Here is a 20322-nt window from a genome sequence, read left to right as displayed (position 1 = left end):
GTCAGGTTGTAAATCGATGCCAGAGAGTCGCTGGCGCTCGAGCCTCGGGGAGATGAAACGCGTCTTCTTCACTCAAAACGACAGGAAGCGGAGATCGCATCCGACTAACGGACCATTTCTCGCTCGGCAGTCCTCGCCCCGGAGTTAATTACTGGGAGGCTTGAAAGCTAATCTGCTTACGTGATTGTGTTAGCGGAACGTCTGAAAAAAACAGTTCAGGCCGTCGTTAAAAAAAAAAATGGTTTGGTATTTGCTTAGCATACGTTTTGATTACTTTCTGGTGGAAAATCGGAGCATTTCTGTTGATTGAACAGATATTGCATGATCAAATAAGGTTAAGAAATTGAAATGTAGTGCATTCTTTGCGCCTCTATTCGGATTTAAATTTCCCTCTTTTCGCCTTTTGGCAAGCCGACGAATCTGTGTCCACAATTTGAATTGAAACAGCACTTCAGTCTCTACGGTTTCCCCGGAGACGGTGGGGGTAGGGGGTAGGGGGAAGGGGTTCTTTACACAACTTAAGTTACTGTGACTCTAAACAACTCTTAACCAACTCATCTAAATTCCGAACTACGTCTGAAACAAAAACAGAAAAAGAGATGGCGGCAGCGCCGTGGAAACCGGCGAGTTCCCGCCTCCCTCAGACTTTGTCCTCAGCTCTCCTTGGGTCCCCCGAATGAAAAGGGGGGTTCTTGTAAACAGTCACCCCTCTCACTCTTTCTGGGGGGGGGGGGGGGGGGTGAAGTGGGGCTCCACCCCCCAGTTGGGGGTGATTGATACAGTAATGTCACTGGCACTCCCTCTTTCTCCGATCCCTGACCTGTCGTTTCTGTGCAGTGTCCTGATATGCAGAGGTCTCTCTGGTGAGTTTTGGGGTGCGAGGGGGGGGGTTGTGGGAGCGGGTGGGCAGAGAGTCAGTAAGCAGGGACACACAGTGCCCCCCCCCCCATTTCCCTGCCATCCCTCCAAAAAAGCACTGTTAACTCAGTGAGTCATGGGAACGCATAGAATACTCTCCAAAATGGGGAGGCGGGGTTGCAGCACTGGAGGGGGCAGCTGTACTGTATTTATATTACTGTATTACAGCAGACGTTTTCAGCGTCCAGACAGACACATTAACCACCTGGAACTAGTGACAGGAGACAAGAAGGAGTGATTATCACACCACTAACAGCCCTGCCATCTGTTTGTGTTATTACAGAGGAATGTATATCTATCCTTCCCTTTCCTGCTCCTCTTCTTTTACACACACCCCTTTTTGGCCGGTTTTTGGGCTCATCCAGTGTACCGGCCCCTAATCCCATTAGCATTGATATTGAGAGGAACATCTTAAATCACCCCCCAGTTAATTGGAGAGGTATTTCCGGAAAAGGGTCAGAGAAGTCTGCCAGTGTCGTTATGCACGGAAAACACAGAGCGGGGAAGGGGTAGGACTTCTCATCCCTCCGTTTATTTTCGGCGTTCATGTTTGTGTGTTTAAATGGATCTAAAAAAACTGCCCAGGGAGATTTAAAACACGCAAGTAAGAACAAAAAAAAAAAAAAAAAGAAACGACCCTCTCTCCTCTTCTGGAGTGTAGACTGGGCTGACTAGAATGCTAAGTGCCTTTAGTAAAGGCATCAAAGAGGAGGAGGAGGAGGAGGAGGAGGAGGAGGAGGATCGCCGGTCATCCTGTTTTCCTTTCTGGTTCTCGGAAAAACACGATGTCACTTTGTGAACCCTGGGAGCCGAGGATACCGCGTTAGCCAATGAGAACAGGCGTCACTCACAGACTTCCCTAGCCTCCCGCTAGTCAGCTGCTCACGGCCAATTAAAGGACAGAGAGAGAGAGAGAGAGAGAGATAGATTCCGGAACCTCCCGCCAGTTAACAGGCTTAATTAGTTTTAGGCTTTGCAGCGGAACAGCGGTTAGCGTACATTAGCCTGGGACCGTCCCTCCGGCCTGTGATCGCAAGGGGGATGCGTGTGCTTTCGGGGGGGGAGGGGGGGTTTGGCCTCCCCGCCAGCCTCCCCACTGTTACCGTGAGAGAGGAGGGCAGAGGATGAGAAGCTGTGGCTGAACATCGGCTGGCGAGAAGCTCAGCCTGTGGACTGTCTTCTGTTTTCCAGGCGGCTCAACACCTTGAACAAGTGCGCCTCTATGAAACTTGACCTGAATCTTCCGAAAAAGAAGGTGAGTGTACTATGGGACAGGTCATCCTTTCTTGCTCTTTTCAAATTAATTACATGATGTGGTGATGTATCATATGTCATAGTTATGGTTTTATGGTGTTGTAGTGTATTTTCTGGAAGATCATTGTACTGCCGATGGATTAATAGGATAGGATATAGATAAAATAATACGGGTTTTACAATTCAAATTCTTTAGGAATGCAACTTTCATCAGTTAAATTTAGTTCATGGAACTGCTGAGGCCTTTCATAACTGGGTTTTTTCTGGTGAAGGGGAAGGACCTTAAATGCTTTCAGTCCTGTAGCTATTTTGGGTCGGGTTGAAGGAACTTTTTAATTCAGGTTGAACAAACATTTCTTGAGGACCGTGGTCCTGAAACTTCCCTGTCGTTCCATTCACAGCGTCTATTGTGACGCTCCTAACACAGGAAGTGAAGTAGTGGAATTTCATTCAATGGGTGCACCCTGCTTTCATTTACACCCAAAGACTTGTTTGTGTAACTTTGAACAGCATTTAAATGTCCCTGTCCTCCTTAGAAGTTCACGTATCAGGTTTGTTATGTGTTTGTCGTTATGTTCCAGAGCGCTGATCAGTTTGGCAACCCTTCCTCTGTTCTGGGTAAAAATAGAAGTGCCTCTTTTATCCCTATAGCCCAGTTTTGAGGACATATGAGAATCTGCAATTGTTATGTCTCTTTTTTTCCCACCTTAATGGAATGTTGCCTGTGGGCATTTTCCGTGCCGGGCTTTTGTGTGACGATTTTTGCGTGTTTTGGTTCATGGGTACGCAGAACGGAATTCGATATGTTCTTATGTAATATCAGCTTTGTTACGGGATCGCTTTAAATGGTACACAGGATTGAAAGGAGTAAAGCTCACTGTTTACAAATTCTAAGTGACCTTCTATACCCTCTAGTTATGTCCAGTCATTGCATTTGGTAAGATGCCCTTAAACAAGCTGGGCTGGTGGAATTCTGCCAGTAATTGCATGTTTGTTCATTATTGTTGCAGTTATCTACGGTGTATAGATATTCTACTTTGAGTGTTGCATTGAAATCTATGTAAATGTGCAAATGTGGCAGAATGTAGTGCATCTTTAGATAGCCGACTGGCACGTGATATAACTGTGCGCTGTGCGTATTTAGATAACGGATGGTGTGTGATATAACCGCGCCCTTCTGTCGTCCGAGCAGAGCGAAGATTCAGATGAGGAAGACCTGCTCGCCATCAGCGACAAATGGACCTTTGAGTGGAGCAGCCGGCGCTGGTCCAGGCTGCAGGACATCGACTGCTTCCTGGGTCAGGTGGAGGGCCAGGGCCCGGCGGGCGGGGTCGCCCTGCGGAACACGCCCAGCAGCGAGAGCGTGCTGACGGACCTGAGCGAGCCGGAGGTCTCCTCGCTGCACAGCGAGAGCAGCAGCGGCGGGGGCCGGTCCGACTGGGCCGCCATGCCGGACTCCACCCCCCTCGCCCCGCCGCCGTCGCCGCCGCAGTACGGCTCGCTGCCCGCCAAGAACGGGCGGCACGGGCGCACGCGCGCCAAGGACTTCCTGCGGCGCATGGAGGCGCTGCGTTCGCGGGTCCCGGCCGGGGCGGGTGGGGGGCGGCGCTCGCTGGTCATCAGCGGGCCCGTCCTGCAGCAGGAGCCCCCCCCCGCGCTCCGGACGCTGCGCTGCGTGGACATCGTCAACGGCGGGCCGGCGGGGACGGACTCCGCCCCCGACGACGGAGGCCCCGCCTCCCGGTCCGGCAGCGACGGGGGCAGCGAGGGGAGCGCGCCCGGCCCGAAGGACCGGCGGGCGCTGCGGGCGCTGCACAAACGCAGCGGCATGTACCTGGAGGACCTGGACGTGTTCGGCGAGGGAGGGGGCGGGGACGGGGGCGGGGTCGGGGGCGGGGACGGGGACATCTTCGCCCAGGGCAGGAACGTGGCCGAGCACAACCGCAGGAATGAGTTCCGCTCGTACGAGGACCTGGTGGTGCACGTGCCCAAGGACCACAAGCCCGGAACCTTCCCCAAGGCCCTGTCCATCGAGAGCCTGTCGCCCACCAACGGCGCCTCCGTCAACTGGCACACGGGCAGCGTGTGCCTGGACTCCCGACGCCCGCCCAGCCTCCGCGAGCCGCGCCCCCCCCCCGCCCAGTGCTGCCCGCGGGGCAGCCGCATCAGCGTCTACGACAACGTGCCCGGCTCGCACCTCTACGCCAGCACGGGCGACCTCATGGACCTGGAGAAGGAGGACCTCTTCCCCCACCTGGACGACATCCTGCAGCACGTCAACGGGCTGCAGCAGATCGTGGACCACTGGTCCAAAAACGTGCTGCCGGAGGGCGAGGGGGAGGGGGAGGGGGACGGTGAGGGGGATGGCGAGGGGGACGGCGAGGGCGAGGGGGAGGGGCTCACCTTGCAGTCCTCCAGTCAGATCACGCTGGACTTCGAGGGGAACTCGGTGCTGGAGGGACAGACCACGCCCAGCGACGGGGACCGGGACGGGGTGTCCCTAAACGAGACGGACTCCAGCGGGATGAGGGACAGGAGGGACTCGGGCGTCGGAGCCTCCCTCACGCGGCCAAACCGGTGAGGTCACAGATCGCGCTCGTCATGTTTAACCCCTCAGGAAAGCAGTAACGTCAGACCTATTACGGTCCACCACCTGGACACAGTCATCAGCTCTTCTGTCTTATTGTTTTGACACCCGATTAGATGCATGATTTAGAACATGATTTAGCTCTGTGTTCCCCATAGCAGCTTGGTGAGTTGAGTTAAAAAGCTAAAGATCTATTTGTAGTTCAGAGTTAAGGAGAAACGTTGACTGACTCCTGGTATCACTGCCACAGCTCGCTGTGTGGTTGTAAATCAGTTGTTTCTCGCCGCTGAAGAGTTGCTGTTTTCGGTATCTCTGTCCACAGGCTACGGTGGCCCAGCTTCCAGATGTCCAATCGCCTCAGCCACTCAGTGGTCTCCCTGCAGATCACCAACCAATCAGCCGGCCAGCTCAGCCTGCTGCAGAAGTTCTCTCTGCTCCGCCTCACCGCCATCATGGAGAAGTACTCCATGTCCAACAAGCACGGCTGGACCTGGTGAGTCTGTCCAGGGGTGTGATCAGGGGTTGGGCCAGGGGGCGTGGGAGGGGTAGGGGACCTGGGGGAGGGGGGCTGGTGGAAGGCGAAGTGAGATTGTTGATGAAACACCAGCAAGTTTTTATTGTGCACATAAACACTATGTGATCATTTCTTCCCCCAAACGAAGAACAAAGTGACACCTCGTTAGGATTCCTGTGGCCAGCTTTGCAAGTCTGTGGAATTCACTTGTGTTTTTTTTTTTTACACTGTTCTTTTTTCTGAAAGGTAGTTTCCCAGTTAAGCCATAATGCTTGTGTGTGTGTTTATGGGTGTTTGGCTGTGTATGTGTCTGTGTGTGTGTGCGAGGTTGCCTGTAGAGCGGTAGGTAAGCCCAGATCTCTGCAGTATGTCTCCATTGTTTGGCTGTTCTGTTTCTGGGCCTGTTCTCTGTCCTCACTCTGGAGCTGTTAGCTGTTCGCTTCAGTGCCACCGCAGTTATCTGGAAGGTGCTGTGGTGTTCAGGACAGGCATGCTATCCCATGGAGGGGTGTGGTGGTGGGGGGGGGGGGTTAGCAGAAGCCCCTGTATGGAAGCAGAGTTCTCGCAGGCCAGCGGAGGGAATCTGTCACTCTCTTCATTTCGGAGAAAGGGGGGGGGGGGGATTGAGGAGACAGGGGAGGTGTGCTTGTCGTTGCGGGGTCCTGGCAGGGGGGGATTGAGCCTGTGGGCGGCTGTCTTTCAGGTCCGTGCCAAAGTTCATGAAGAGGATGAAGGTGCCGGACTACAAGGACAAGAACGTTTTCGGGGTGCCCCTCATCGTGCACGTCCAGCGCTCGGGCCAGCCCCTCCCCCTCAGCCTGCAGCAGGCCCTGCGGTACCTCCGCAGCCAGTGTCTGGACCAGGTGTGTGTGCGTGTGTGTGTGTGTGTGCGTGCGTGTGTGTGTGTGTGTATGTGTGTGTGTGTCTGCGTGTGTGTGTGTGTGTGTGTGTGTGTGCAAGAGTACGGGGGTGTGTGTGTGTGTGTGTGTGTGTGCGAGAGTATGGGTGTGTGTGTGTGTGTGTGTGTGTGTTTGTGTGCATAAGCTTGTATGCGCGTGTGTGTCTACGTGTGTGTGTGAGTATGTGTGTGTGTGACTTGCTCAAGAGAGCCCGAACTTTATCAGGTTAGATAAAGTTTTAAATAAAAAATAAAACTGACTTTGAGGACGGTAAATTCACAAGCGCTTCCTCCTCGGGCTGACAGGTGGGGCTGTTCCGGAAGTCGGGGGTGAAGTCCCGGATCCAGGCGCTGCGGCAGATGAACGAGAGCTCGCCGGACAACGTGGCCTACGAGGACCAGTCTGCGTACGACGTGGCCGACATGGTGAAGCAGTTCTTCAGAGACCTGCCCGAGCCGCTGCTCACCAGCAAGCTGGGGGAGACCTTCCTGCACATCTACCAATGTAAGAGCTTCTACACACACACTACATCTACCAATGTAAGAGCTTCTACACACACAGTAAACTACCATGAAGCTCTACACACATACTACATCTACCAATGTAAGCTTCTACACAGCAACATACCTACATTACCAGTAAGAGCTTCTACACACATACATACATTACCAATGTAAGAGCTTCTACACACATACACTACATCTACCAATGTAGAGCATCTACACACTACACTACATCTAATGTAAGACTTTACACACCACAGTACACTACATGTAGAGCATCTACACATACACTACTCACCAATGTAAGAGCTTCTACACATGCACACATACACTACATCTACCAATGTAAGAGCTACTACACACATACATACATCTACCAATGTAGAGCTTCTGCACAAGTCCAGCATCTACCAATGTAAAGCTTCTACACTCATACACTACATCTACCAATGTAAGAGCTCACATCATACACTACATCTACCATGTAGAGCTTCTACACTCATACACTAATCTACCCAAAGTAAGAGCTTCTACACACATACACTACATCTACCAATGTAAGAGCATCTCAACATCACTACATCTACCATGAGAGTTCCACACATACACACTTACCAATGTAAGAGCTTCTACACACATACACTACATCTACCAATGTAAGAGCATCTACACACATACACTACATCTACCAATGTAAGAGCTTCTACACACATACACTACATCTACCAATGTAAGAGCTTCTACACACATACACTACATCTACCAATGTAAGAGCTTCTACACACATACACTACATCTACCAATGTAAGAGCTTCTACACACATACACTACATCTACCAATGTAAGCTCTACTCTCACTACACTACCAGTAAGCTCTACACACTACACTACATCTACCAATGTAGAGCTTCTACACTCATACTACTCTACTAATGTAAGAGCTTCTACAAGCACACTACACTACATCTACAGTAGACTCTACACACATACCTACATCTACCAATGTAGAGCTTACTTACACTACATCTACTATGTAGAGCTTCTACAATGCACCATACACACATCTACCAGTAAGCATTCATCACTCAACATCACCATGTAGGCTCTACACACATACACTACATCTACCAATGTAAGAGCTTCTACAGATGCACACATACACTACATCTACCAATGAAGGGGCTTCACCACATGTACATAAACACACACACATTCACACTCACATATATGCATACACACACATACACCCAAGCTCACTCACACTAGTACTCTTACACACACACACACACACACACACTTACACATGCAGATGTGATCAAACACACACACACACACACACTACGTGCTAGGTGGTATAATGTTGTTCTATATGTAAGCAGGTGCTCATATATACATCAGCTGGGCGTCATTCCACCACGCTTATGCACTCAGCGCTCGGTGCTTTGCTCTGAAGGTGCTTTGCTCTACTGTATGCGCCGTTTCTGAATGGTGTTTATCCCCGCTTCTCCCTCACGTCAGCACCAGTGGGACGATTAGCCGAGCTGCGCGCTAACTCTCTGCACGTTGAAAGAATGTACAGAATGCAGCCGCTAATGCACTTTGATCAGGTTACGGGTCAGTACCAGGCACTCCCATTACAGCACACATTAAGGAGGTCCTAACTGCTCTCCACACCTCTTTTCATCCGTCTCTCCCTTTCTTTCTCTCTCCCTGTGTCCGTTTCCCCTGCTTTCTTCATCCCTCCCTCCCCATCTATCTTTTTTCCCCTCCATTCATGGTCTGGTTCAACCTTTTCCCTTCACTGTCCTCCCTCCCTCTCACCTCTCAACCTTTCTCTCACCTCCTTCTCCTCCTCTCCATCTTCTTTCTCTCCCCCTCCCTCTCTCTCTCCCTCTCTCTCAGACGTTCCTAAGGACCAGAGGCTGCAGGCGGTGCAGGCTGCCATCATGCTGATGTCCGACGAGAACAGGGAGGTGCTGCAGACCCTGCTCTGCTTCCTGAGCGATGTCACCTCCTCCGTGGAGGAGAACCAGATGACGCCCATGAACATCGCCGTGTGCCTGGCGCCCTCGCTCTTCCACCTCAACATCCTGAAGAAGGACAACCTGTCGCCACGGTAACCCGCACCGCGCTGCAACTCTCCCCCCTGCACGTTTATCTACGGAGACAGGACGTCTGTGCTCATTTGCATAATTTATGCGCAGGCTCTGGCGTCTCATTGGTCCAGGTCACAGATAACCCAGCCCAGCAATGGGGGGGGGGGGATCAGGCAGCACAGCGGGAACATAAGGGATGTTAATGAAGCCGCGCGTGTCATAAACGCGCACGTCAGGCCGCGTGATGGCGGCTCGATGAAAGCGAGCTTCCGGATCGTCCTGCCGGCGAGCGTGCCGTCCCCGAATATACGAGCGCCGGGGCCCGGCGAGGCCCCCTCACGGGGTCTTGGGTTTTTAACGACGCCCTTCACAGACGCGCGCTTTAATGGGGGCCCTGCTGTGTACAAACAAACTCCTCTCTGTCATTAAACAGCCAATGAGGTCGCCTCTGCTTTTTTTTGGGGGGGACAGGGGTGGTGCAGAATCAAAGGGTTGTGTGCTGTCCTGAGGAGCGACAGGAGACAGGTTTATTAGGGCTGGATGTGCCTCTTTGCTGGGGGGGGGGGGGGGAGAGTGTAGTGTGGATAGGCTCATTAACCCCCCCCCCCCCCCCTCCCCCCCCACAGGGCCATGCAAAAGAAGTACGCCACGGGCCGGCCTGATCAAAAAGACCTGAATGAGAACCTGGCAGCGACACAGGGGCTGGCCCACATGATCAGCGAATGCAACCGGCTCTTTGAGGTAAGGGGGGGGGAGAGAGGGAGGGGGGGGGAGAGGGGGGGGGGCGGGTGGGCAAAGAGAGAGGGGGGAGAGAAGAGAGAGAGAGAGACAGAGAGATACATAGAGAGGGAGAGACAGAGAGATAGATAGGGAAGAGAGAGAGAGAGAGAGAGAGAGAGGGAGAGAGAGATAGAGAGGGAGAGAGAGAGAGATAGATAGGGAAAGAGAGAGAGAGAGAGAGAGGGAGAGAGAGAGAGGGGGAGAGAGGGAGAGAGAGAGACCATCTCCTTCATTTGTTATTAGTTTGTTTGTTGTTGTTAGTGCCTTTATTAGTGTTTGTCATTCAACTTGTAGGGTGCAGTAGGTCTTTTTAATTACATTTTTTACAAATGATATTTTATTAAATGATATTGATTTATTTAATTTATCCCACTGTGTTAATTATACGTCTTGCATGTCACAGTTAATTGCGTCATTGTGAACTGCTTTGGCAATGCTGTTTATATACAGTCATTGAACTGAAAATAGAGAGGGAGAGAAAGAGAGAGAGAGATGGGAAACGGATAAAGAGAGATGGTGGAAAAAAGAGCAAGAGAGAGATAGACATGGCAGGAAACAGAGAAGCATAGATAAATCACGAGAGGGGGCAGAGGGAGAGATAGTGAGAGGAAGGAGGTAGAGAGAAAGGGGGAGGGGGAGAGAGAGCTTGAGAGGACAGAATACATTTCAGTGAGAGAATAAACTATATAAAAGAAGAAGAATAAGGGAGTAGAGAAAGAGGTAGAACAGGAGATTAAAAAAGAAAGAACTACTAAATGTACTTTTAAGGCCCAAAAAAACAAATTTATAATCTGGAAAAATTGCAGTGGAAATTGAAAGTCTATTAGATGCATAACATTACATTTATTTAGCAGACGCTTTTATCCAAAGCGACGTACAAAAGTGTAGCTATACACACTCAGAAAGAATACATAGTAACATCTTCAATAACAAAAAAGAAAAAACTTCAGGGAACAAATTGTTAGAGAGAAAAGGGGCATTATTTCTTCATGAATCAGCCACTAGTGAAGATCCCAAACTCTGTTCCACAATGGTCTTTTGTAAAGTGATCCTCCAGCAAATCCCACGGCTTGGATGTTTTTTTTTTAACAGGCCCTCGAAGGCACTATGATATCTCATCTTAGTGCTAATTGTGAAAAAGGCCTGTTCTGGAGCAGGCTGGTTCTCCCCCAGCTCTCTGTTCAAGTGCGCTGAGAGAAAGCAGGTCCTTCATCCCCCACTTCCCTCCAGCTGCAGTCTGGTGTGTGTGTGGGGGGGGGGGGGCGACCAGCATTTCACCTCCTGGCAGCTCACTGTCCAACTCTCTCTCTTTCTCTCTCCACCCCACATGCTCTTGTAAGTTGGGCTGGGCTTAAAACCTGTTACAGAGGTTTATGGGTGACTTGCTCAATGTGCAGAAGTCCAGAGGAAAAGAAATCTGCTCTTCCAGTTAAACTGAGTATAAACCAATGAATAAAATCGCATTCAGAAAAAATGTTAAAAGGTTACAGTACTTAAAGCTTGAGTATCCATGTAGAAGAGAAGAGAGAAACAAAGAGATGACAGAATAGAAGAGCAAGGCAGCACTATGGAGAAGGAGAGATTAATAATGTCTTTGCCACCATTTCTATGATTACAGTATGATCTCTTCCTCTTCTCTCTGTGTCTATGTGCGTGTGTGTGTGTGCCCGTGTGTGTGTGTGTGTGCACGCGTGCATGTGTGTGTGTGTGTGCGTGCGTTGTGTGCATGTGTGTATCTGTGCTTGTGCGTGTGTGTGTTTGTGCTCGGCACGTGTGTATGTATGTGTGTACGTGTGTGTATGTCCACGCATGTGCGTTTGTGTGTGTGTGTGTGTGCGTGTGTGCGTGTGCACGCGTGCGTGTGCGAACCCCAGATCCCTCACGAGATGGTGACGCAGTCGCGGAACTCGTACGTGGACGCGGACCTGCACCCGCCCACGCTGGAGGAGCTGTGCAAGCAGCTGGAGGAGGACGACGGGTCCTACCTCACCCACACGGACGGGCTGGTCCAGGGCCTGCTGAAGGAGGCCAGGGACAGGTCCAAGGGCTGGGTGTCCCGCCCCAGCACCGACAGCACCGAGCTGTCCTACAAGAAGGTATGGGGTGGACACACACAGGCACACGCATGTACTGACACACACACACACACACAGGCACACGCATGTACTGACACACACACACACACACACACACACACGTGTACACGCATGTACTGACACACACACACACACACACACACGTGTACACGCACATACAGACACACACACACACACACATAAATGCACACACACACACACACACACGCACGCGTGCATGCTCACACGCTCACAGACACACTCATGCACAGAGCTGTTTGAGCCAGTAGCAGTGAGCTGGGTCACTTCCCATTCAGAGTCTTTCAGCACTTGAGCCATTATCTCACCACAGTGCAGTACTACCGTAACGATGAGACCTCGCATCCCCTAACACCGTCCGTCCGTCCATCTGGGCCCCGCCCCCCCCCCCCCCCCCAGGTGGGTGACGGGAACCCCCTGCGGCGCTGGCGGGTTTCGGTGGAGGTGGAGGCCCCGCCCTCGGTGGTGCTGAACCGCGTGCTGCGAGAGCGCCACCTGTGGGACGTGGACCTGCTGCAGTGGAAGGTTCTGGAAACGCTGGACAAGCAGACGGAGGTGTACCAGTACGTCCTCAACCGCATGCCCCCCCACCCCAGCCGCGACTTTGTGGTGCTCAGGTGAGTCCCCGAGCCGACAAGTGCAGTGATTCAAAAATAATAATCATAATTATAATAATAATAATAATCGTCATCATCATCAGCAGCAGCAGCATCATCATCATTGTTTTATTTCTATGGCACCTTTCTAGTTTCCAAGCACACTTTATGCTTTATACAATCATAACAATAGAGGATAAATGAACATTGAAAAATGCGTTTGAGTGCAAGCCGGGATACGTGGGTAATCCTGCAGGAGTGCAGGATCAGGGAAAGCGTAGACATCAGCAGGCATGCGCAACTCAGACCAGAATACAGATGCAGCGCTAACATTGCACAAGCAGCTTATTCTGACTTAGCGTTCAGGAAGCGTATTAGCAATACAATCCAAGATCTGCAATGTGATCTCCATCCACAATGAGAGTTAATTTAATGCGTCTCAGCCTCTGGAAACCATCTTGAAAGAGCTGCGGATGTGCTTAGCATCCAGTACACTTTGAATGATGAGTTTACGTCAGTCAAAGCTGGAGCTGTTTGTGTTCAGAGCATCTATAGAATAATAACCACTCGGGCGATGCACGGCGGCCATTTTGTGCCAGAATCCTCACCGCGCATTAACTTGGGTGGGGAGGCGGGAAGTCACTGAGCCGGTTAAACTGGGGGGGTGATTAGTTGACCAGGTTGAGGAAATTGACCCAGGTGTGGTGCGTGCGGTCAGCGCGAGGGCTGAGAACTCACCTGGACTCACCTGGACTCACCTGGACTCACCTGAACTCACCTGGACTCACCTGAACTCACCTGACCCCTCAGATCGTGGCGGACGGACCTGCCCAAGGGCACGTGCGCGCTGGTGTCCGTCTCGGTGGACCACGAGGAGTCCCCGCCCCTGGGCGGGGTCCGGGCGGTGGTGCTGGAGTCCCAGTACCTCCTGGAGCCGTGCGGCTCGGGGAAGTCTCGGCTCACACACATCTGCAGGGTGGACCTCAAGTGAGTGGGCCTGGTTTAACGTGCGTGTGGGTGGGTGTGTGTGTGCGTGCGTGTGTGTGTGTGAATGTGTACAGGGCTAACGTGTGTGTGTGTGCCTGTGTGTGCCTGTGTGTGTGTGTGTGTGTGTGTGTGTGTGTGTGTGTGTAAAATGTGTGTATGTGTACAGGATTAACGTGTGTGTGTGTGTGTGTGTGTAAAATGTGTGTATGTGTACAGGATTAACGTGTGTGTGTGTGTGTGTGTGTGTGTGTGTGTGTAAAATGTGTGTATGTGTACAGGGTTAATGTGTGTGTGGGTGTGTGTGTGTGTGTGTAGGTGTGTGTGTGTGTACAGGGTTAACGTGAGTGTGTGTGTGTGTGTGTGTGTGTAAAATGTGTGTATGTCTACAGGGTTAATGCGTGTGGGTGTGTGTGTGTGTGTGTGTGTAACTTGTGTGTATGTGTACAGGGTTATCGTGTGTGTGTGTGTGTGTGTGTAAAATGTGTGTATGTGTACAGGGTTAACGTGTGTGTGTGTGTGTGTGTAAAATGTGTGTATGTGTACAGGGTTAACGTGTGTGTGTGTGTGTGTGTGTAAAATGTGTGTATGTGTACAGGGTTAATGCGTGTGTGTGTGTAGGTGTGTGTGTGTGTGTGTGTAAAATGTGTGTGTGTGTACAGGGTTAACGTGTGTGTGTGTGTGTGTATGTGTGTACAGGGTTAACGTGTGTGTGTGTGTGTGTGTGTGTAAAATGTGTGTATGTGTACAGGGTTAATGCGTGTGGGTGTGTGTGTTCCAGAGGGAGGACTCCAGAGTGGTACAATAAGGCCTTCGGTCACCTGTGTGCTGCTGAAGTAGCAAGAATCCGGAACTCCTTCCATCCACTGACCTCAGAGGGTCCAGAGACCAAAATCTGAGCCCGTCCCCCCCTCCCCCTCCACTCCCCCCACACCCCCACACCCCCCACACACCCCACACACCCCACACACGCAGGGATGGAGCTGAGACCAGTGCCCCTGGACAGAGCTGCAGCGTCCGGAGTGCAGAGGTGAAGAAACTGTGTGAAGTGAAGGAGAAACTCTCCTCCATTTTTTAATACATGGACAAAGTGAGACTCTCCGCCCCCCCTCCTCCTCCCCCTGTCTCACTGGTGCTGGACAACCTCCTTGCCAGGGGAACCCAAATTACCCTGACCTTCACTCTTCATTAGCTATAGCGGTCTTTGTTGATAACAGATATTATTATTATTATTGTTATTATTATTATTATATTAATGTAATATGTTTTTCTGTTATCTTTATTAATGTTATTGTAGCCATTTGGTGTATATCGTATTCTACAATGTCTAAGACATTTACAGATTTAGTGCTTCTGGGAAGCTTTCATTTTCCTCATGTTAAATATAAAGCTATATATAAATATATATATGAAGTGTATGTATGTGTGTGTGCCTGTATATATTTGTGTGTACATATGTGTATACGTATATACATACAAACTGTACATACTGTATATATGACAAAGCTTAATTGGCAGAGTCATCTGCATCTTTACCTATGACATTTTGTGTTATCGTAACTGTTACCGTATTCCAAGTTGTGCGAAACGATGTGATATTGTAAGCTGGTTTTACTACAGTGTGTCCCTTTTGTTTCTGTTTGTGTCTGAACGTGTGTAATTTAATTTGACTTGTGCCCCGTGTTTTGAGGGTGAAAATATTTCGACTCAGGTTTGACTTTCCATACCTGCTTTGATTAATAGTACTGGACTACACTGAGCAGAGCAGTGCAGTGTGTCAGAGACCTTTTTTAATGAAGCGCATTAAAAAGAAAAACATTTCTTTAAAAAAAAAAAAACATCCCTTTATTGTGATATTGTCTAAATTCTTCTCTTTCTCTTTATGAATCCCGCCAAGATAACATGAACTCTGAATGGCTGAATGGCCGACTTGACCTTTGACCCCAAAAAAACCCTCCCCGAAGCCACCAACCAGGGCTGTTTTTGTGGCATAATCATAACAAAAGGCCAGTAGAACTGTAATAGGGCCAGAGGTCGGCTTATCCTCCTGAATCCCTGGATCGCTATAGTAACACGCCCTACTGTTTTGTATTGAAAACTGCTGCACATGAAGCCTGAGATAATGGCTGGGCGGCTCGGCTGGCGGGCTGCGATTCGGCTTTATTTGCTGTGCGCTTTTTTTTTTTTTTTACAGAGACACAGTCACAGAAACGGCTGAGGAAAACAGGAATCTGGAGAATCGGTGAAGGGTTTGCTGGTCTGTGCTCTCCCATATTCACAGAGGTCATTGTAGAAATGAGATGAGGCCCACAGAACTCTGCTGAATGTTCCAAACAGGGAGAAACATAAAGAAAATACTTTAACCATAAAAGTCGTGAAGGTAAGCCAGAGCTGCAATGCCCCCATTATTATGTTGTCTTCAAAGCATAAAAAATGGCCTAAACATCTCTGTAAACAGACCCTGAAGATCTGGAGTCATTCTAGTTGCTCTCGAGGCTACTAGTATTTGGCTTTATTTCTGAACCTCCCCTCTTACCAGCAGTCAAACGTTATTGATGAGTGTATTAAATCCTTGCCACCGGCTTGAAAATGAGAATTTCCTGATTTACCAGGATTTGCATTTAAATTCTGATTGATTTGCACAGCTTTCACTTTAAAATAGCGTCCATTTGTACAGCTGAATATATACTGAAAAAAGTGGAGCAACTGCATTCTGGTACATCTTGTGCAAAAAGGTAGGAGGATTGTGCCCTAGGATTTAATGAGGATTTAACCTGCACTCTGGGGATTACCATTATACCTTCGCGATTATACTGTACTGCCACCCTTATTCCAGATGACAGTGTTAATGCTCATAGAGGAGCAGAGTGACAGTATTCCATGGTGCCCACTCTTAACTGTTTGAAGAGTAGGTTTTTTGGAATGTTTTTTCAAAGCTCCAAGTCAGTGTTCTATAACTCCATTGCTTTCAATTACCAGCAGTGATTGTTACACCAGCATGTTCAGTTATGGACATTCTAATCACACGTTTGTGGTCTTGTGCCTTATGGAGAGAGATGGCTGTGGAGAGGGGAGAGAGGTGGCTGTGGAGGGGAGAGGGATGGCTGTGAAGGGGAGAGAGAGGGCTGTGAAGGGGAGAGAGGGATGGCTGTGGAGGAGAGAAAGAGGGCTGTGAAGGGGAGAGAGGGATGGCTGTGGAGAGGGGAGAAAGAGGGCTGTGGAGGGGAGAGAGGGATGGCTGTGGAGGGGAGAAAGAGGGCTGTGGAGAGGGGAGAGAGGGATGGCTGTGGAGGGGAGAAAGAGGGCTGTGGAGAGGGGAGAGAGGGATGGCTGTGGAGAGGGGAGAGAGGGATGGCTGTGGAGGGGAGAAAGAGGGCTGTGGAGAGGGGAGAGAGGGATGGCTGTGGAGAGGAGAGGGATGGCTGTGGAGGGGAGAAAGAGGGCTGTGGAGGGGAGAGAGGGATGGCTGTGGAGGAGAGAAAGAGGGCTGTGGAGGGGAGAGAGGGATGGCTGTGGAGAGGGGAGAAAGAGGGCTGTGGAGGGGAGAGAGGGATGGCTGTGGAGAGGGGAGAAAGAGGGCTGTGGAGGGGAGAGAGGGATGGCTGTGGAGGGAGAGAGGGATGGCTGTGGAGAGGGGAGAAAGAGGGCTGTGGAGGGGAGAGAGGGATGGCTGTGGAGGGGAGAGAGAGGGCTGTGGAGGGGAGAGAGGGATGGCTGTGGAGAGGGGAGAGAGAGGGCTGTGGAGGGGAGAGAGGGATGGCTGTGGAGGGGAGAAAGAGGGCTTTGGTGGTGAGAGGGCCGAGGAGATGCAGCCCACTCCAGTCCGATTGCCCCCCCCGCTCTTCAGCCCACTCGCTGTGGGAACGCACTGTTTATGGAAGGGGATTGGGTCGGGGGGGAGGCCGGAGGGAGGCCAGGCCATGCGTGGGTGTGGGTGGGGGGGGGGGGGGGAGGGGGGGAGGGGTGGAGGGTCTGGCTCCCAGTGGTGGCAGCGGCCGCGGTCAGGGATTGGAACCAGCTGTGGCCCCCGGGCTGAGCGCTGTGCATGAGACCGCGCTGCGAGGTCACTTCCTGTCTCAGAGACCCTGCTGATGTTCTCAAGATCTCATGCCAGTGAAAGAAAGGAAAACCCCAAAATGTCCCAGGCATCACTGAGAACAGGAGAGAGGTCTTTAACCTCCCCCTCCCCTCCCCTCCCCCTCCCCCCCCCTCCCCACCCCACCTGCGAAACTCACCTGTCCACATGATATACAGCCCCATCTCTCACCCAGCTGGGTGCTGTCCAAGGCTGCAAGGCCTGAAACCAGCTCCAGACATTCAGAGCCACAGATCTAAGTGTTTGGTGAGTGATGCTTCTTGACCTCTGTGGAAAATAAAATGGCAGGTGGGGCTGAGCATGTCTGATAAACTCATCAGTTGTATATCAGTACCGAAGAAAACAGCAGGCTGCCAGATTCACACTTCGGGTTGTGAGAATCCCTCTGTATTAGATTTTTCTTTTTTTTTTGGTTCCATTCAAATCCCGTTATTAGCTGAGGTAATTCGGAACATGTGTTTTTGTGCTCTACTGATTCGCGTCTCTGATTGGCTCAGCATGCAGGCTTGGCTCTGTGGCTTTTTCTTGCGTTTACACCCCTTTGCTTTCCCACAGGCTCGTTAGTTAGTTACAGCAGCCAGGCATCCGCAGCTTCTGCACTTAGGACTCAGGTGTGTTTTTACCTGTCACTCAATCAACCAGTCAATCGATCAATCAATCAGTCAATCACTCAATCAAGCAATCAATCACTCAAACAATCAGTCAATCAATCAATCAAGCAATCAATCATTACACCTGGTGTACTTAATTTGGCTGACCAGACATTTTTTCCCCAGGCTTTCTCATCAGACTAAAGTCTTAAAATGTCTGGTTAGGTTTTGCCCATTCCATAGACTGCATATAAATAAATAGGCTAGTATTAAGTTTGTAATGCCTGCCTGCTCTGTCCCCTTTTTTGAAATCCAATATATAGCCACTCTACCTTAATACAGCCCCCTTTACAAAAACTTTAATACACAAAGGTTTCTTGGGCTGTTTGGGGAGTCTGAATTGAACCTGGAGAGAGGACCAGCCCATATCCATCTGCGCAGGGCAAGCAGGAAAGACTGATGCGGTAATGTAAAAACGCTTGTTAATTAGTTAAACACTGATCTTACTATGAGGTATTTCCTTTAAGCTAAATGGGGCGGCAGTGTAGTATTATAATGGGTAAGGAGCTGGTCTTGTAACCAAAAGGTCGCAGGTTCAATTCCTGGGTTGGACATTGTCACTGTACCCTTGAGCAAGGTACTTAACCTGCATTGCTTCAGTATGTATCCTATTGTATAAATGGATGCAATGTAAATGCTGTGTAAAACGTTGTGCAAGTCGCTCTGGATAAGAGCGTCTGCTAAATGCCTGTAATCTCTATAGCACTACGTAGATCCTAAGACATTCCCCTTGATTTTATACTGCGCCTAAGTGTTTGCATAGTGAACAGTGCCATCTGCTGGAGAAATTTAGAAAAGGGAAAGTACCACAAATTAGTGTTTGGTTAAGCTCCAGCACCAGTGTGTATCACATACCTCTGCAATATTCAATATATAGGCCTACTACGTATGAAGTATTGGCCAATATCCAGAAATAACTTGTATGAAGAAACTATGCACTGAGGACAGAACTCCACAGTGTAATAATTAAGGAAGTTTGAGTATATCCGTATCCAAATGACTTGGACCCAAATGGAAATGTTCAATATTAAAGATCAGTTGCAGTTGGGGATATGTTATGTGCCTGAGCATACAACTCCCAAGATCCCCTATAAGTAGCTTAAGGGTGACTCAGGAAATGAGCTTTTTTGGGTATAAAACTCAGGTAGACTCAGAATTCATTGGTACAAATGGGGAACAAATGGAGATCAGAACAGAGACCGTTTTATATTTTGGGCTAGTGGTCAACTGCCTCTTACGCTGATGCCTTAAATGTTGATTTAACCACAGTAAAACGTTGTGTATAGATACACAAGTCTTCAGCTGTCAATTGTGACCTGAAAAAATGTAGCCAAAATGTCGGATCACCTAAACGGCTGGACAAATTAAAAAATTTCAGAGCAGAAAATTGCATGAAATTCAGAAGCTGATATGACCCTCCTTGTGCACCCCTGGTTTAGCCGAACGGTCCATCTGACAGCCGCCCGTCATCGATCCCTGGTGCGCACGCAGGACTGGACGGTCCATGATCAGTTAACGGTCAATATTCCAGACTTTGATTCGGCTAAGTCGTTTTACAAAGACCGCCTCGGTGATTCTAATGTGCTGAAGGGTTCATAAAAACTGCCCTCTCTCTGGCCTTGTAAGAAAAAAAAAAGGAACGGACACCAAGTTGGCTGCCGATGCCAATCTGAGCGTTTATGTTCTGTTAAATAGCCGTGCAATGAAAATCAGGTGGACGTTTTCCAGGATGTGGACTGAGTCGCAAAGACTCCAAGACCTACATGGGTAATGTGGTGCCCTATCCAATTAACCCAATAATCATTATATTTACCATTCAGTCGATTTTTATAGAGCCCTACACTTTCCAAGGGGCACAGACATACATAAAATGTATAACGTAGCACATGAAAAGTAACAGGGGGAGTTAGTGATCACGGATTGGGGTGACAGTAGCGATCACGAATAAGGGTGGTGCAGATCACGAACGCTGCGATCGTGACTACGGTCCCCCCCCGCCTTTGGCACCCCCAAGATGGATGCCACCACCATAGGCGACTGCCTATGTCCTCCCCATGCCTGGAACCGACTCACTCAGTTTCCAGCTGTCTGCAGAGAGGTAGTCGTCGCGCCGCCGACGTGAGCTCCCAGCTGCAGGCGCAGAGATCGGCCCCCCGGCGCTCAGGGGCCAGCCCGAGCTGGGGCTCCCCAGGCAGACTGCTTCCACAGCTAATGTTCCACGGCCGCCATTACTTCTCCTGAGCTCTGGGACTCCGAGGGCAGGCACTAGGGCCCGGGGCCTCGTACAGAAATGGGTTTGCGTGCTGCCTGCAACGGAACAAGCTCTGTGTG

The 20322-nt window shown here is 50.2% G+C and overlaps 1 protein-coding gene across 6 annotated transcripts in view; it reads left to right on the top strand.

Annotated features, from left to right (window-relative positions):
* The window catches only part of stard13b (StAR related lipid transfer domain containing 13b), a 96230-nt gene extending 81147 nt beyond the window's left edge, over positions 1-15083 (top strand). For all 6 annotated transcript variants that reach the window (XM_064302281.1, XM_064302283.1, XM_064302282.1 and 3 more), the window contains 11 exons: positions 2110-2173; positions 3365-4749; positions 5082-5252; positions 5977-6136; positions 6478-6676; positions 8578-8791; positions 9398-9512; positions 11426-11647; positions 12065-12282; positions 13072-13248; positions 14027-15083. In XM_064302281.1, the coding sequence (XP_064158351.1) occupies positions 2110-2173; positions 3365-4749; positions 5082-5252; positions 5977-6136; positions 6478-6676; positions 8578-8791; positions 9398-9512; positions 11426-11647; positions 12065-12282; positions 13072-13248; positions 14027-14144 (3043 nt within the window). In that variant the 3' untranslated portion in view covers positions 14145-15083. The remainder of the gene's footprint in view (positions 1-2109; positions 2174-3364; positions 4750-5081; positions 5253-5976; positions 6137-6477; positions 6677-8577; positions 8792-9397; positions 9513-11425; positions 11648-12064; positions 12283-13071; positions 13249-14026) is intronic.
* Positions 15084-20322: the final 5239 nt, after the last annotated feature.

The sequence above is a fragment of the Anguilla rostrata genome, chromosome 12, assembly GCF_018555375.3.
Source record: "Anguilla rostrata isolate EN2019 chromosome 12, ASM1855537v3, whole genome shotgun sequence".
Taxonomy (NCBI): domain Eukaryota; kingdom Metazoa; phylum Chordata; class Actinopteri; order Anguilliformes; family Anguillidae; genus Anguilla; species Anguilla rostrata.
This window is presented reverse-complemented; position numbering and strand designations above follow the sequence as displayed.